At 41.1% G+C, this 18,068-nt stretch overlaps 1 protein-coding gene across 1 annotated transcript in view; it reads left to right on the top strand.

Annotated features, from left to right (window-relative positions):
* The first annotated feature begins 1,853 nt into the window (after positions 1-1,853).
* cacna1c (calcium channel, voltage-dependent, L type, alpha 1C subunit) overlaps positions 1,854-18,068 on the top strand; it is a 59,538-nt gene continuing 43,323 nt past the window's right edge. Inside the window, exons 1-4 of the mRNA XM_008299410.1 lie at positions 1,854-2,936; positions 7,960-8,047; positions 8,730-8,814; positions 17,223-17,313. Coding sequence (XP_008297632.1) covers positions 2,683-2,936; positions 7,960-8,047; positions 8,730-8,814; positions 17,223-17,313 — 518 coding nt within the window. The 5' untranslated portion in view covers positions 1,854-2,682. The remainder of the gene's footprint in view (positions 2,937-7,959; positions 8,048-8,729; positions 8,815-17,222; positions 17,314-18,068) is intronic.

The following is an 18,068-nucleotide window of genomic DNA, read 5'->3' as shown; positions in this document are numbered from 1 at the left end:
TAAAGCAATAAGCCAGAACGCTTCTCTCGGAGAGGCAGCTATGCACACTCACCCACACAGTGAGCTCACATCTCAGGTTAAATCAATGCAATACACTGTGTAATTGAAGGTTCATTTGGAACGTGTACCACCCAAATGTTCAAGTGAGCACACGTGTGCTGATTCAGCCAAAGTGTTTATCCTTTCCTTAGCAATGTAGTCTTAAAGTGTCGCTGTGTGTTTCATTAAACATAATAAGTAGATACATTTTTTTCCCACTGTTTTACAACTTTGCCATGATGAGACACATGGAGCAGAGCTCGACAGGACTTAAGCACGATTGTGGCAGATTATGTTGGTTACAGTAAACTCCAGGATAGATCACCACCACCAGAAAGCACACGTATCGGACAGATGGAGAACAGTTTTCTTTAGATTTTCAAAAGATGGTTTTCACATAATTTTTTTATGTTAACTATTTTATAATATATTTTAGAATGTGTATATTTCTGATTTTCAGCGTCTCATAAATGATCAATAAATTCATGAGACAGAGCTAAGCATTTATTTAATCCATTATTTATTCATTCATTGTTTATTTCGGGATGCACGGTGGCTCGGTGGTTAGCACTGTTGCCTCGCAGCAAGAAGGTTGCCGGTTTGCGTCCCGGTGAGGACACCCGGGATCTTTCTGCGTGGAGTTTGCATGTTCTCTCCGTGCAGCGTGGGTTCTCTCCGGGTTCTCCGGCTTCCTCCCACACAGTCCAAAAACATGTTGAGGTTAATTGGTGATTCTAAATTGTCTGTAGGTGTGAATGTGAGTGTGCTTGGTTGTCTGTCTCTAAGTGTAGCCCTGTGATAGACTGGTGACCTGTCCAGGGTGTCCCCTGCCTTCACCATAAGTCAGCTGGGATAGACTCCAGCTGAAGAATTTTGTAATTCTAGTTTTAGCCAGACATAGTCAGACATGCACCTAATTATGTGAGAAAAGAATCCAAAATAATATGTATAAAATATACTAGTAGATAGCTAAAGCTGCTAATAAAATATTCTGGGATTTTTTTTTTTTTTTTTTTTGCATCCAGATAAGCAGTTTTTTAAGAGTCTGGAAAAAAAACTGCTTTAAAATTGTGTGTTTAATCAAACCTCTGGGACTTTTAACAATCACTGGAGTTTTATCTTTGGGAGAAATAGATTTTTAGCTTCATGGCTTGAATGTACTGGTAATGCTTGGGAGACAGATAGCTATCAGAAGAGTGATAGTCACGGGTGAATGGAAAATAAATGTCATAATGTGTGGAATGTAACAGCTGAACTGGTGCTCGAATTAGTGACAAACTAACTGAATTTGTTTGTTTGTGTGAGATCTAACATACAATGTGCATACAGCATGTGCGTGTGGGTTGTTTGTGTCATGTATACACATGGAGCAGATAACTTACTAGCTCTACACCCCTTCTACCACTCCTGCTCTGGCTGCTGCAGTTTCTTTCACATTTACAGATGCACAAATACATACACAGCAGTCTTTATAATAACCAGAATGTATTTCTCAGACGTTATATGTACAAATGAGTGAAACACTAAGCCTTCACCAACAGTTGGTTTGCATGGTTCATTAAGTTTGGGACATGCATTTCAATAGTTTCACACGTTTTCATGACGAGAATGACCATCCAGTATCTGCTGATGGCTTAGCAAATGACCACTTTTTACCCCTTTCTGTCCACCAGTCTCCATGTAAATGATAGCTCACAAGTTGACAGATCTGCAAATATTAGACTTTATTATTCTTAACTTTCAATAATAATTATAATAATTGATCAGGTTTATACAGCACTTTTCTAGACACTCAAAGACGCTTTACACTGTCAATGATTCATTCACACACATTCATCCCAGTGGTGGTAGCTGTGATTGTAGCTGCCCTGGGACAGACTGACAGAGGCGTGGCTGCCATTCTGCCCCTCCGACCACCACCTCAAACAATCCATTCATATGCATTCACACCAGGCAAGGCGGGGGAAGTGTCTTGCCAAAGGACACAACGACCATGAAACCGGTTACAGGGCGGAATCAGACCGCCGCCCTTCCGATCATTGATCAACTCACTCTACCACCTGAGCCACAGCCACAACTTCTGAATCTACATCCAGGATAATAACGACGTTCCTTTTATAATCCAATCCTTAAGCTGCTCAGCTTATCTGCACCCTCTCCCACTTCCATCAGCCCTTCTAATGATCCGTCTCCGTTGAATCAATCCTTGATCCAGACAAGCATGTGACATATTTTCCTGCAAATGAATATCCGGGAACAAATCATTGCTATTGATTTCGTCATAACTTTAGAGTCGTGGCGTCTGAATGTGTATTCCTGTAAAGGTCCGTCTACCTTTCCAAGAACAGATTCCTTAAGGGCTTGCGCGACACTTTGCAGACATACTTGGACTAAGAACCACTGACTTGCGAAAGTAGTTGACTATTGTTTAGCATTCTTTATGTGAATTGTTAAGGTCCTGCTCACCTACAGGCAGAAGAAAGTGCACATATGGCCTATTTATCATACAATTCTTGCTATGCCAGGTCTGTCTGCTGCTCTTTTTAACATGCACTGCTTTTTTTCTCCTGCCTGTCATCTTCTTTTTTTTCCCCGCTCTCTAACACACTTTCTGACCTCTACTGCCCCCTCTCATTCACTTCTATGTCAATCCTCTCAAACCCATTCCTCTTATGTGTTTTCTTCTCCTCTCCATTTTGTTCTCATCTATCTCGCCACTCTACACTTTATCTATTTATTAATCTCCTTCTTTTCTCCTTCCCCCTTCTTTCCTCTGCCTCTTCTCTCTCTCAGATGCAGGATGCTATGGGCTATGAGCTGCCATGGGTCTATTTTGTCTCTCTCGTCATCTTCGGCTCTTTTTTCGTTCTCAACCTCGTTCTGGGGGTGTTGAGCGGGTAAGACGTTATGCTGTTGTCATGTGTGTACGCATGTGTGTGTTGTGGCTGAACTCACTGTTTTATATGTGAACAAATGACCGTGTAACAAGACTCCCTGAACCAGATGCAAAAGTGCAAGTTAGGGTTGATTTTTGAGGATTCAGCTAACCAGGAAAGAATCCACGACTTGCCACCATTTACCATTATTATTATTGTTATTAACTGTTGCTAGAGGGCACGTTCACTTTGCCTGACATCCTCTGTTTGACTAGTTTAATATGCCAAATGATGGTCAAATCAGGTGCCAAAAATTATCACTAAGTTGACAAATTGTTAGCATCCATGTGCCGATTGATCCTGATTCTGTGGAGTCATACAAAGAATACATTAGATGTAAATAAGAGCTGTGTCTCACCTCACCAACCCAGCAGTAAAAAACAAAGCTAGACAACCAGAGTCCTCTACAGTCAAGGAAAGATAAACCGACGATCACTGAACTGAGCAAAATCTCTCTCACCTTTCTGTTCCACTCAATCAATCCTTTGTCAAGAGCCTGAGAGGAACACACACGTGTATATACACCCACAAAAAAAAAAAAGCAGTGACGGATCACATGTCTATCCGTTATGTTCATGTCAGTTAGCCACAAGGGGCACAACCTGCCTGTGATGGACAGGTGGACACACACACACACACACACACACACACGCACACAAATCTCACAGGTGTGCTTGATTCCAACACTGGTTTGATTACACACAAAAGCAATCCTCTTCACTGCAACTGCACTGAAACATCAGTGTCGCCTGTGTTGGTTAACATACGTGTCGGTCTCGTGCAAATTAGCAGGCGTCTCTTTGCGTGTGTGTGCCAACAGAGTGAATATATTTGTATGAAGGCATCTGTGTGTGTTATGTTTCAATAAATGCGGCTCCAGCAGGCGAGCTGGGTGCTGTTTTACCTCCGCTTTGCCAAGTCACACTCATTTTAGTACAAGCACCTCCTGGTCTGTCGGGACACACTGGGGTATAAATAATTCACCCCTCAGGTCAGCCATGGAGGTGAAACGCTAAAAAAACTTGCACAACAGGGAAAACAAAATAAGAAAAAAAAGCTCTTCTGAGCACGGAGTGGAGTCTGGAGGAAATATGGCATTAAAGAAGGAAATTATGGGATGGAAGGCTGTACTGAATTAGAAACTGCATTTCTGGAAAGTGTCCATGAAAACATTTGAGATCTCCCAGATATAAATAATTTGCTTATCACAGTTAAAATCATAGCAACAATAATGATGAAGTAATAATAATGGGTTAAACTAAAACGTAATTTAAATGTAGAGCTTTTGAATAAAATCAGCTATCCCTAATTAAATTATTTTAAAACTGACAGCGGATGTTTCGTCATGAGAGCGATAATTAAGTCAAGTCCACTGGAGTCTTGTTGCACAGTCTGCTCATGCACTGTGTCTAACTAAAATGTTGTTTTTCCACAGTGGTTAAGCCGGAAATAGACCAGTGGAAATAAAGTGAATCACTGTTTTTTTAAACTTCAAACCTTTCCTTTTTACAGGAATGCATCTGTTCTGCTTCTTCACACAAATAATAAACTCTGAAGAGGAGTTGCTTTGTTTATCATGTGGGCCTTTCATAGCACTTCCTAGTTATCAGTGCGCTAAAAGGCCAGCTCATTATACCTCACCTGAACCAACCAAAACATCTAATCTTTATTTTTGAACTCCACATTAATAGCTAAGTGAGTCTCACAAATATTATGAAGGCACCATAATCCCAGCAGGGATCCCACAGAAGTAAACGCTTCCGTCTGTTGGGAATTTTCACAAGGATCTAACTCCTTCCCTTGCTCCTTTCTTCCCTCCCCTTTCTCCTACCATTCCTTAAATGCACCTTCCTTTATTTCATTCTTGCCCTCTCGATCAATCCTCTGTCTTCTTGACTTACTTTTCCTCCCTCCATCTTTACCATCCATCCTTCCATCCCTCCTTTCTGCCTCCTCTCCTCGCTCCCTCCCTCTCCTAGGTGAATGACGCAGTAGGTTACAGGTGGCCCTGGGTGTATTTTGTCACCTTAATCATCATCGGATCCTTCTTTGTGCTAAACTTGGTTCTGGGGGTGTTGAGCGGGTAAGGGCAGGGTCAAAGGCCAGCTGAAACTAACTTCTCTTGCTTCCCTTTTTGCTGTTCTTAGAGAGTTTCGCTCCGTCTTTTCTCGGGGGAGCTTCTTCCTGCTGGTTCTAGTGTTTCTGTTTCATTAGTGCAGTGCATGCACAAGAATGTGTTTCTGTACAGTACCATTTGGTGATACTTGTTTTGCAGTACAATGAGCAATGTTTCTTGAACATAGCTTTTTGTTGTTATCATTGTGGCTGAATGGCTCATCTGGTTCCAATGCCACTGAGACCTTTTGGGTATTGTCTCTGCACTGCTGCTTCTATAGAGTAGCACCACTACTGTCGTGCAATGCTCCGTTCTCACCGTCATTTCCATTTAGAACAGGAGATTAAGTGCTGAACACACACAAGCATTTTGGAAAATGACTCCAAGTCAAACACTTCAAGATGCATTACCAGTTTAATTCTGAAAAATCACAGTTTCACATCTTCGATTTATTCTGATGCTGTGATGAACTCTGGAACAGTTTAAGGGAAGTCAAATGTCCCACCTCTGACTGACTGACCTGAATCGGACTTGATACTCCCGGTGATGTGACAATGGCATTGTGGGAAAAATAATAAAAGGTCTATCTGGTCCAAACAGCTTGGGGGGGTTTGGCCGTCTGACTCTTTGTCTGACTTCTGACTAATGATGCTGTCAGCACACTACACCGCCTGACCTTTTACCAACTGGTTCCTGCATGGTGTGTGTGCGGCTCTCAGATTGGCATAATAACTAATGGTTAAACAGGAAGAAGGAGGATGTAGAGACATAAACATAGGGTGTGACTCAGTTTGTCTGCATTCGATGGAATATGTAAATAGAAAGAATAAGGAGAGGGGCTGGCGTGGAAGAGATTGGGGTAGCGAGCGAAGAGGAGAAAAAGAGAATTCAAAGGTGATTTAGGACGGAAAGGTGAGGCAGCGAGAATGGGAAAATAAGCGTGGAGAGAGTTTTGCCCTCACACACACACACACATACAGTATATAAGCACACTGAAATACACAAACACAGATCAATAGGATTCGGTCTCCTGCTAATGTTCTGACAAGCGAGACAATGGCAGTTTGTCCCACTGCTCATTGATCTGTTGTTGTGTGTTTCAGTGTGCAGTCTGTAGTTCCATCTGAGGTTCCATCATTCCTCTAAATTTCACACAGACACTCACACACACAGTCTCGCGGCCACTTTCCAGCCCCACAGACACGCAGCAAAATCAATGAAAATAACACATGACAATCTATAGAGTTTGATTATGTTCACAGTCTCCAGGCAGCGAAACTTAACATTACACACAACATAAAAATCCCTCATGTTTAATTAAAATCTTTGTGATGATTGCGTAATGTAAGATTGGATTATTCAGATGACACTTAAAATGCGAAATTTTTTTCAGACCTTCGGGGCTTTTTAAAAGTTCCAGTTAAATGTTCAAAACCAGGATGACAAAGTGCTCAATAGCTGACTAGCAAGTAATTCCACTGAAAGCTGGAATATTCACAACAGAGAGATATTTGCTGCCTTTATTTTTTAGTGGGCCTTCAATTGTGATTTTCCTTTAATGTTCCCAAACCTCACAGCCTCTGTCGGCTCTCATCCAAATGAATTTTTCTTTTGTTTGAACTGTATTTTTGATTGTAACCTGCCTCTGACCTTCCCCAAGTGAAGTATTTAATCAGATGTTCCTTAAATCTGTCTTTCGTCCCAACACCTGGTTGTAATTTCACCAGATTTGATCGTAATATTTAAACATTTCTCTCTCTTACTGGTGTCATTTCTAGCTATCTTAAAAATCATCGCTGGTTATTTCTTCTTTGTGAACATCACCTTCAAAATGTTTAAAAGTAGGTATTATACTCAATAAACTAAAGGAAATACAATCAATAATAGGTGGTTACACAAGTATTAGAAATTAAAATGGGTCTTTGGAGGTAGTTCTATGCTGATAAAATACTTCTTTTCGCTTGGAGAAATGTTAATGTTCTCAGTTTACCTCTATATTTTCATTCTACCTCCCATTCAACCTCTAACCAAGGTCTCTGGGTAGTGACTGAAAGAATGTGCTGGCAGACAAAAGGTGATGAGCTCAGTGAAGCAGGATGACCTCAGCGCAGAGCCGCTTCTCCTCCAGTTTGACAAGAGCTGAGGTGGTGCAGCTGGTGAGGGCTGCCTTCTTTTGCGCCTCCCTCTGGGGGTTGTACCAAGCACACTGCAACTGGGAAGAGACCCAGGTTAGACCCAGATCACGCTGCAGGAACTCCATCTCCCAGCAGGCCCGGGAGCACCTGGGGGCCCCCCCCACACGCTGCCCTGGGACAGCAGCGACAGTACAGATGAATTAAATTAAAAGTTAGAGACTGCTTTCAGGTCAGTCAGTAGCGGTGTCACAGTTCACGTCCCGACCAGTTCACCAGGCAGAAGTTGGGAAATTTGTGATTACGGTTTTTAATAATTGTCACCCGAGCTCCTTTCACATTGTGTTTATCTGGAAGTTTAATGTGTTTGTTTGAATTGAGTAATATCTTTTATGGAGAGAGTGCTCTATTTGATTGAATTGCATCTTTTGAGTGGGTGACATCTAAACGCTTATCAATAAGGACTTGAAGCTATTATTTTTCATCTACATTTGCACACTAACACTTTTTTCTCCTTTGCAAAACTCTTTTTTTTTTCTCTTCAGCAGGTTTTTCCCTCCTTGCTATTCTAAAGTGTACTCTTCTACATAATCACAATTTTGTCACATGGTATGTTTGGCAAACCTTCAATGCAGATTTTCAGATTCTTTTTTTTTTCTTCCCTCTGTTTCCTGTCTTCCTCTCTATTCCAACTCTCTACCCCCTTGTCCTTTTGTCCTGCTCCCCCCCCTCCCAGAGAGTTTTCCAAGGAAAGAGAGAAGGCCAAGGCACGTGGTGACTTCCAGAAACTCAGAGAAAAACAGCAACTGGAGGAAGACCTCAAGGTAGGCTGCTGTGTGAGAGTTTGAGCATGTGTTTATGCGATTTAGGTTCCTTTCTGGAAGAGGATGGAACAGACTCCACCCACTACTTAGATTCACTGAGTATTGTAAGAGTAAAGAAACTGAAATTTTAAAGCCCCCAGTTGCTCAATCTGAAAACTACACGTCACTGTTACATTTGTAAATTCAAGCAAGGTCACAACATGTGCATAATTATGTAATATCGAACTCTTACAGCTAAATGCATAGAAATCAGTGCAAACTTTAGGTATAAGTCACTTTTTATAGAAGAAATCAAAGATGCACACAAAGAAAAAGCATAAAAATGTAACACTGGTAAAGTAGTTTTAATGTTGTAACTACAGTCGTCCTCAGATGTATTCATACACTTCCATTAAAGAAAGGGCAAAATTCACAATAGTCACTTAAATAACTAGAAACTGAAAAAAGTAATAAGTCATAAAAATTTGCTAAATTATAATTTAGTGAAATAAGCTTTTGCTTTTGAATTGTGGGTGAAAAGAATAATAATAATAAATTTTTTAAAAAAAACTGTCCCAGACAAATCAAGAAACCCAATAAATGTCATTGATAACATTCCAAACAGATGTCAGATGACTATAGGTCATTTGTTCATTCTGAGTGCTAAGCAGTCACTGTTTTCCTTTTCTGTGTGTGGATGTAGGGCTATTTAGACTGGATCACTCAGGCTGAAGACATTGACCCAGAGAATGAAGAGGAGGGCATGGACGATGACAAACCCAGAAACTGTGAGTACTACAATGTTTGTGTGTTTTCAACAATAATAGAAGGCTAGTTTGTCATGAGGATGTCTGTGCATGTGTTTGTGTGTTTGTGTGACGTATCAATTATTAATTTGTTTCACTGGCTGTTGGGTTATTCTGTATTCTGGCTACAGTAGGACTTTCTTCAAGAGACGCTGGTTGCATTTGGAGATATTTTGTGTTTGCTGCAGTACAAAGTTGTGACGATAGCTGTGTTTCGGTGTGTTCTATCTAGCGTTTGGTCTCAAAGTAGCGTGCCTTCACATGATAGTTGCACAGTCAGTGAATGAACAACTGACTTACTGGCAGACTGACTGACAGACTGAGAAGATATTAATATTGTCTGCTTGCTTTGGCGGCTGAGAATCCTCCTGAGGTTTAAAACCTGTTTAGATATTAGTAGAATGTGTCAGACTACAGCTAATAGCCTCTGGGCACACACTCTCATACACACAACAAACACACACACACTCCTGCACCTATGCAAACACGTACACACACTCATATTGTAGGTATACGCCCTTAGGAATTTGTGTACTTGCGATGTGACAGAAACGCACGCACAAATTAACACCCTGTCTCTGCTCATAACACCTCCAGAGAGAGAGGCAGCCACACGTCTCCCCAGGACTGAGCTACATTTCCTGGGGAGGCAGAGTAGAGCACCAGCCTCTTTTAACCTGGAGGTTTGATCTCAGAAGGATGAACGGAACTTGAGAGAGGGATAGTAAGGAAAAAGGGGAAGTGATCCGACAAAAACAAACGTGCCTCTGTGCTATTTTCGTGCACATACATGTACAGTATGTACTGTGAACTATTTTATGAAGTCGAGGAGCTCAGCTTTCTCACACTGGTGATGAATGAATACATAACGACGACTAAATATGCAGAGACAGAGCACGGATTCTGCATATATTCTGCATACAGCCTGCTCATCTCCCACAAAGCGCCCAGGCTCATTCTGAGAAACACTGACGACTGCCAAGAGAGGAAGCAAGAAAGAAAGGGAGAAAAAAAAAATCCAATGATGATCTAATCTTTCAGTGAATCTCAAGAAAATTAACATGGTCAAATGAGTAATGACCCAATTTACATGAAAACAAGGCACAACACCCCTGCGGCTAATCCGTAGCAAATCTGCTTGTTTTTCACCTGTTACCGTCACGTTCCCCTAGGCCAATCAGTCTGGCACAAACACACCAGCAGTGTGTGAGACATCGGCACATTAAAAAACAAACAAATACAGTATGTGGCCAATTTAGAAAAATGTCACCTCCCAATATTTACATGCTTATTACCTTTAACTTTGACAAATTGTGCATCAGTCATAATATTTAATGTCCAAACAAGGACAGACTGTGCAAGTTCTCGATCCGGTAAACACATACATATGGTTCTTAGTGAAATCAAACAAATCACGCAGAGGATATAAGAATTCACAAACTGTGTGAATCAGTCACCGGCAATAGTCAGATTTTTATTAGATTATATCATTCATTAGGTGTAGACGACAAAATGATTAATACGTATGATTCAAAGTTCTCCGTCAGAAGGATCAATCATCCCTCTGTTTGTGAAGGTGAAAAATCAAGTCGCTTGGCCTCTCTATCGCGCCGCCTCCCCCTCCTCGATGGATGGGTCCTCCCGTGAGAAGATGAATGAGGGCAGTTTGTCCCTGCTGCCCAGGACGTTTTGGATAGACTCGTGTATGCACAGCACACCTATGTATGTCCTGAGAAACCATGGAGAATAGAGGAGAAGATAGCAGAGAGATGGAGGGAACGCTAGATGTAGACACAAAGGGGTAGAAGTAGAGTAGACAGAGATTTCATAGCATGGTTATAGTGTGTGTGTGTGTGTGTTTGGCAGAAAATAGTGATTCCTTATTTTCACTTTTTTTTAAAAATAATTGCAGGATTGAGTTTGCATTCTTCGTGGTCTGCTAAAACATGGTGGTTGTTTTTAGTGAGCTTGCACTCTGAACCAGGAAGTACTCAACTATGAAAATACATGCAACATATGTGACATGCAGCATATGTTGAGTCTCCTCTGCACATTTGCATATGTTTCCTGTCATCTCAGGGGCACACTGGGTGCGTCTGTGTGTGTGTCTTGCATGCTTCTCCCCCTCGACCGTCTTGTTCTAGCATCCTGCTGTCTGTGGTAGAACTGTCTCCAGCTCACCTGCATAAGAAGACCAGTGAGCCCACCTGGTTCAGTCCTTCTAGTCGCCCTCAGGACGTCTTGTGTGACTTGTGTTTTCATGTCTATTTGGGTTTGATCGGGCATGTGTATATCAAAAACCCTTGGCCATTCTTTTTTTTTTTAATTCCCACTTTCACTTTCGCAATTTTAGTCCATAACTGCTGCAAAATTTGAAGTCCAACATGAGCAGCCTTGTCCTTTATAGATTAGAGACACTTGGAAGAATTCTGAAACACAGTTAGTCTCTTTATTCTTATCACCAGCCCAGAGTGGGATTTGAAAAACAAAGAACTGGCTTTTTTTTTTTTTTCCCTTAAACTGTAAATTAGGAAGTAAATAACAGCCTTACAACACTGAGTCAGTCAATGACACTGATGGTATTGAACCTGCTCTAAAAATCCTCCACTGCAACTCACAGTAATGAAGCACAACAATGATGCATCCGTTGTATTTGTACTAATGTGAACGTGCCACTTTTGGCAACCTTAGAGAGATGCTGTTTTTAGAGCGTCTGTTCCCAGTAGCAAGGAGGTAAAATGTTACAGGCGACTGTTTTGGTTTAAATGAACTTGGTAAATGGCAGTGATTCAGAAGTAAAGTCGGGAGTGCTTCCAGTCATGATGCCCTCTTAACATAACATCTAACCTCAGGGCCACCTATGAAATATGTGGAGGATGTGACTTGAAAGAAAGATGTTAGGGCGGCTACTTCCTTTTCATACCGCTGTGTAGATCAGCAGGACAGAAGTCAGGACTGAAAAAGACCATTTTAACAAAGCTGTATCTGTCCATTTCATGATGGCAGTCATGGAGATGTATGTTGCAGAGGTGTAGTCTGCATTCGGCTGCAGCAGATTTAATATATGTCCTTTTTAAAGTATCAACCATTTCTATTATGCTTAGTTGTGTTTCCTGTGTGTCGGACACTGAAGCCTTGCTTTTTCAACTTGTGATATGATATATGTGTGTGTTTGCTGTAAGGAAGCACATTTGCCGTAAATACAGAAAGTAACGTAAAACGTGTTTTAACAGCTTATCGCGATTGGTGTGAGATAATGTGATAAGTGTGGTTGTAAGGAATAAAGCTAGATTGTAACACTCTCTTTATCAGGACATCATACTAGTAAATTTAATTATTATTCCATCTTTGTTTGCATGTATAGCCCACATCTGTTTTTTTTTTTAATGTTTCTCAATAAATGTCCTCATATATACTTTCCACCAACACTGTGAAACCTGTTTAGAGGCTTTACCTGTTGTGTGTCTGCGTGTGAGTGTGTACATCCTTCTGAAAATGGCTGTTTCATTTATCATTTATAGCTTTAACAATCCTGCAGTGATTGCATAATTTCTGTGGATATTTGTACGATTGTCTACAGTTGGATCCATGTCTATATACTTCACGTTTGCTCGACTGAATGTTTCACATCTGTTTATGTAACTTTTTCAAATTTCTACCCCTGCACAAAGGGACTCTTGAAAGAATATTGCTCATGACACTCAGGAGAGTTGCATTTAAATCACAGAAAAAAAGTAGAACTCAGCAAAATAGTGACCCCAGTATGGAGGTGTATGTGATGTAAAGAGTGTAAGAGAGACAACAAGTGTTTGGTAGACTAGGCAGACAATTATATCGTGTAGCTACCAGCAAGTCGTAACTGACTTCCTCAAGTTTCAAGTGACAACATTTCTGTCTTTCCTGCTTTCTATTTCTCACTCTCTCTCTTTCATTATCTCTGTCTGGTACTTTCTTTCTGTATTGTAGAACTCAAAGTCACGCACTGAAATAGAGATGAAAAGACTAAATGGTGAAATGAGAGAAACAGACATGCCCTCATGCCAGTAACACCAGTAACACATTTCAAGTTGTAGCAACGAAACGAGGTGTGACCGCAACGAGGGGATGTCGTTTTGCAGGAGAAACGGTGTTTCTGTGCAGCAGGTTCCAGAGCCACGTGATTATTTGTGTTTCCGTGTGTAGTCTGTGTGCATTTCTCTCTTGTGTGATCGAGCCTACTTGTGTGTACCCCTACATATGTGTGTGTTTGTCTTGCTGAGCCGTGCTCTCTATCCCCAGGTAAGAACCATCGTTTTCTGTCTCTGCGCGGAGCCGTGAAGAAAAATGCGGCTTTCCTTCGTAAGGCGTGTGCGTCTGTCTGCATGGTCCAACACTAGTTAAAGATTTGCTGGAAGCGTGATTCTAGACATGCAAGCAGACTGCAACCTCTCTGCTCTTTTCTACCCCTATACTTTTTTTCTTTTTTCTTTTTTTTTTCGTTCCTCTCCTCTTAGTCCACTCCCCCTCCATTGTAGTAAGCACCTTTCTATGCCCCTTTCCAGAGCTTCAAACCATAAGTGGGTAGCAGCTGCCTCTCAACACTGTTAAGTAGTTTATTCTCATTGTCTTCCTCTCTCCTTACGTACACCTACCATTGAGCAATAATTGAATCTCAAGGCCATGTGTATTAATATTGTCTCACAGCGGAGACATGCCCCCAATTACTGCCCCATGCCAAATTGCATGCCTTTATTGCATTAAACTTTCAATTATATATAATCAAAAAGTTGCAAAATATCAGTACAGGGAATGAGGAGACAAGGAGAATACGTTACTGTATTGAGACGAAACAACTTTTTGTAGGAAAGGAAACAACGTGCATCTGCCTGACTCGTCTGAAAAAATAACAAGAGGATAATGTCATCACAGAAAACGAGCGGCGAGCTGCTCACACACCTAAAAACGCGATCAACGCCTGTGATGTCACCGTCCTCTCCTTGTTGTTTCAGATTCCTTTCCCTAAAGTCCCCCCCTGCATCATTAGTAGCCTTGCTAGCTCTGATAATAAAATATGATGGAGGAAGAGCTGTAACATGTGAATTTTAGCATTTTTGTTTTGTTTTAAAATAACTTTCACCAGGTGCTTGCCACACTGTTGAGCAGAAATGTAAGTCATTGGCACTTCTCAGTTTGGGTAGCATGTCCAAGGTATTGAGTGTTGAATTTTTACATCATAGTGAGTTGTTCAGGAGTGATTTTAAATCCCAGTTTAATGCGGCAATTGTGTGAGGAGCAAGACAGGCTGCAAACTAAATAAAACAGTTCAAATTATTATGTCAAATTACAACGAGACTGCATGAAAAACCTTCTGCTCTGAAATTTAGAATTAGAAAATTAGAATTTATGTTTCTTAAGGTTTTTTTTTTTTTTTTTTTTTACTTTGCTTGAGATATCAGAAAATGACTTTTGGTGGTTATGACACGGGCCATTAATATCTATTTTATGTCGACACAGACACAAATCAGATCCGTACACTCAAATCAAATCTCTTTATCATCATTCACATTCATACATCCGACTGTAGGTCACTTACATTGAACAAAAATATAAACGCAGCAGGCAAATGTACTTCTTTTCTGACCAAGAGGAAAAAGTTCAACATTTGGTAAAATGATTAAACCCTGAAAGGTTTATTTTATCCAACAAAGTGGTTTTGAGCTGTTTGAGTTCATCCACATGATGGTCAGTTGTGGCTTTAAACGACTGACATAGTGTGACGAGTCCAACACAAAGCCACAGATGACTGGAGAAACAAGGAAATGGACTGTTGACATGCTGGATGCTGCATGTCTGTTGGAGCTGCAGCCAGCCACTTGAATGTCCACAGCTCTGCCATTTGTCATCTATGAGATAGTTTGGCTCTGGCTGGATGTGTCTGACAATGGGATTCTGTCCCACTAACTTGGCCAACTAATTCAGGAAGAGCGGGACAACGTTTCATATCATGAACAACCTCAATAACTCTGTGCTGCCGACTTGTGTTCCCTGATCTGTGACCCCATCACAGTCGCCTGTTATCACTTCCAGTACAGAGCATCAGTCCTGTTGTGTTGGAACAATACACGCTTATTCCTCTGTGTCAAAAAGAACGGATAGAATTTAATAAACAATTACCTGCTGCGTTTATATTTTTGTTTTAGAGACAGTACTACTATTTAATGTTTCAGCACACTGACCCACACCATCACTAAATCCCTCTTTCTGTTTAAATATATGACCGTTTCCTGTCTTTCTCATTCCCTCCTTTCATTATAGCTCTCCCTCCCAGTGTTCCTTTTCCTTCTCCATCTCCTTCCGTGTCTCTGTGTCTCAGGTCTTTGGGGTTTACTCTAACAATAGGTATTAAACTAGTTCAGAGCTCCACTGAGGGGACGGCACCAGGCCGCTTTTATATTTGAAAGGCTCTAGCCTCGGGAGAGACCAGAGGGCCCCGAGTGCTTTTAACTAAGTAGCATAGCAGCAGGTGGCACGTGTCGAGGTGAGGAAAAATACAGCGTGTTCACAGCAGAGGCCTTCATGTTGAGAGAGACCATCCCAGTCTCTACAACACTGAACCCATTTATCACCAGCCGTGTGTCACAGTGCACTGGCCGGATACACTGTTCACTCACTGTACTTTGAAATATTACCGTAGCTAAGTGCTTACAAGTCATCTCATGAGGCTGTCTTCTAATTTATATTCAACCAGTGCAACCAGTCATTGTGAAAACATGAATTTTATGTAGATTTCTAAATTTTCCCATTAGCAAATCTCCACGAAACACCATTAAAATGTTGGGATCAAGTTGAGAGAAAAGAAAAAAGCAGCAAAAAAACCAGTCAAGATTGTGATTATTTAGTGTTTTAAAGTGCCCTCTCCTCTCAAGTGCTGATCATGCTCCTAAATTTTCCCATTAGCAAATCTCCACGAAACACCATTAAAATGTTGGGATCAAGTTGAGAGAAAAGAAAAAAGCATCAAAAAAACCAGTCAAGATTGTGATTATTTAGTGTTTTAAAGTGCCCTCTCGTCTCAAGTGCTGATCATGCTCCTTGATTTCTTGTGAGGAGATGATTTGCTTGAGTAGGTTTTGCTTTTTTACCAGTGGGTGTGTTATTTTAACACAAGAGGCATTGATATTCATACGCTGTATCTGACTCCGGTACCCAGAGGGTGTTACAATAAGTGTTTGAGGTGACAGTAAGGCGAACGCAGCTCATTCCCGCCAGCAGGCACAGACTGACAGAAGCAATAAAAAGCAATGTATCATTTCATATCCGTCTCTCAACCAGCCATCTCCACATTCTTCCATTTCTCTCTCTCTCTCTCTCTCTCCCTCCATACACGCCTCCCTCGGAGCTTCCATTACTCTCTACCCCTCAATCCCACTTCTCTATTTTCCAGTCCATCCTTCATTTATTTTCCCCCTATATTACACTTTTCCATCCATACATGCCAGTTTATATCACTGCTGCCATTAGCCTACAGCGAAATCCCCCCATTTCTGCCCCAGTTTTCCCCTAATGTTCATCCTTCTTTACACGTCATCATTTGTCTTTAAATAAGGACAAAGTGACACATTTGCACTCTTCTTCTGGTGTTATAAACAAAAACAAGACTGGACTTTTCACCGATTTACACAAAAAGATCTTTAGAGCAAGTTAATTTTTTTTCTTTGTCAAACACTACAATTAAACCCTCCACAGTGTTTGCAGACTGAAATCTACATCATGTTTTTAGTTTTTATTTAATCTCCACAGGCTGTAAAATCACAAAAAATGCGTTTTTGTTAATTCACTCAGAGTTAAGCAATCCCTCAGCTTAGAGCCTGAAATCCTTCTCAAATAGCTGTTGCAGAGGTTGCGTCCCAGGATCCCTGACTGGTAAATATTGCTAGTATGGCAACTCAGTGTGCAATTACTTTTGGCAATCAGTGCAAAATGTGGGAATGGTTTCACCGACTAAAGGGTCCGTGTGTCTTAATTAGTGGGCTTGGACAATGCTGACTTGTTAATCCCAATGTGTGAACAGCATTTTTAATTAGCTTGTATACTGGAGCAAGATAACTTTAATAATTTTAGGAAAAGATCTTAAAGAAATCAGATTTTTAAGTATGGGATGCAGCTCCTCAGTGCAAACCTAAAGAAGAGTGCTCTTTCAAGTGTGTTTTTGCAGCAGTGCACTTGAAAACGTATCTTTGGGAGTCTAGAGTGTTTTGAGGTTTAGTGCAAAAAGAATGATGTGCGACCCATTTGCCTTTCTGGCTAATTCATCTTTCTTTTTTTTTTCTGTTTTTTTTTTTCTCTTCTCTTGTCTCTCTCTACCTCTGTCATCTGTTTTTTCTCTGCTACTGCTCATCTCCGTCTCTCAGTGAGCATGCCAGCCAGCGAGAATGAATCAGTCAACACAGACAACGCCCCCGGGGGAGACGTGGAGGGGGAGACCTGCTGTACCCGGCTAGCGTAAGTACCTCACCCACTCCCTCTCTCTCTCTCTCTCTTTCTCTCACACTCACATCTTCTCCTCCCTCTATCCTTCAGCTGTCACAAGTCCCCCTTCTGTCAATCTCAAGGATGAACTCCGTCCTGCATGGTTTCTGCTATATAAGACTATTCGGTGGTACAAGTGGCTCAACTTGCCTCAATCCTTCACTGATCTCACAAAGCCAGACCTCTGTCTCGTCAGGCTCACTGATGCACCGAAGGTCGTTAGAGGAGAATGGCAGTAAAGGTTGTCAATATTCTCCACACTGATCAAAATTTTATAGGATGAACTTGGACGGATCAGAGCAGAGGTGCCGGTCCCAGAGGTGGTCTTTTTCATTTTCACAGCCAATGAAGTTTAATTATTTCCAAACGTCTGTCACCTTTATCAACTGTAGGTCAAACGAAGAGGAATTAATTCTAGACTTACACCTCATATGTTTTTGTCATCGTTGGTGCAGTGGCAGCCGCTGTGCGCTGTACTTTTGTTGCCGACACAACCATATGGATGTTTTGAAACTAGTTGTTGAATCCCATTTTCAGCTGATAAATGATTTTAATCTTGTGTTTCATTTTTAACCCTCCATACCACAGAACCAGGGTTTGAAAAGTGCATTATCTTTTTTAAAAAATCCCCACAAATACACCATTTGCAACAACCAGAAAATTGCAAAATAGAAAGAATTGTTAGATTTTCTAGCTTTTGGTTTTGTCGGGAACATTAATCAAACTCT

Source organism: Stegastes partitus, unplaced genomic scaffold (genome assembly GCF_000690725.1).
Source record: "Stegastes partitus isolate 25-593 unplaced genomic scaffold, Stegastes_partitus-1.0.2 Scaffold1414, whole genome shotgun sequence".
Lineage (NCBI taxonomy): Eukaryota > Metazoa > Chordata > Actinopteri > Pomacentridae > Stegastes > Stegastes partitus.
The sequence above is the reverse complement of the archived record's forward strand: the minus strand, read 5'-3'. Positions and strand labels throughout refer to the sequence as shown.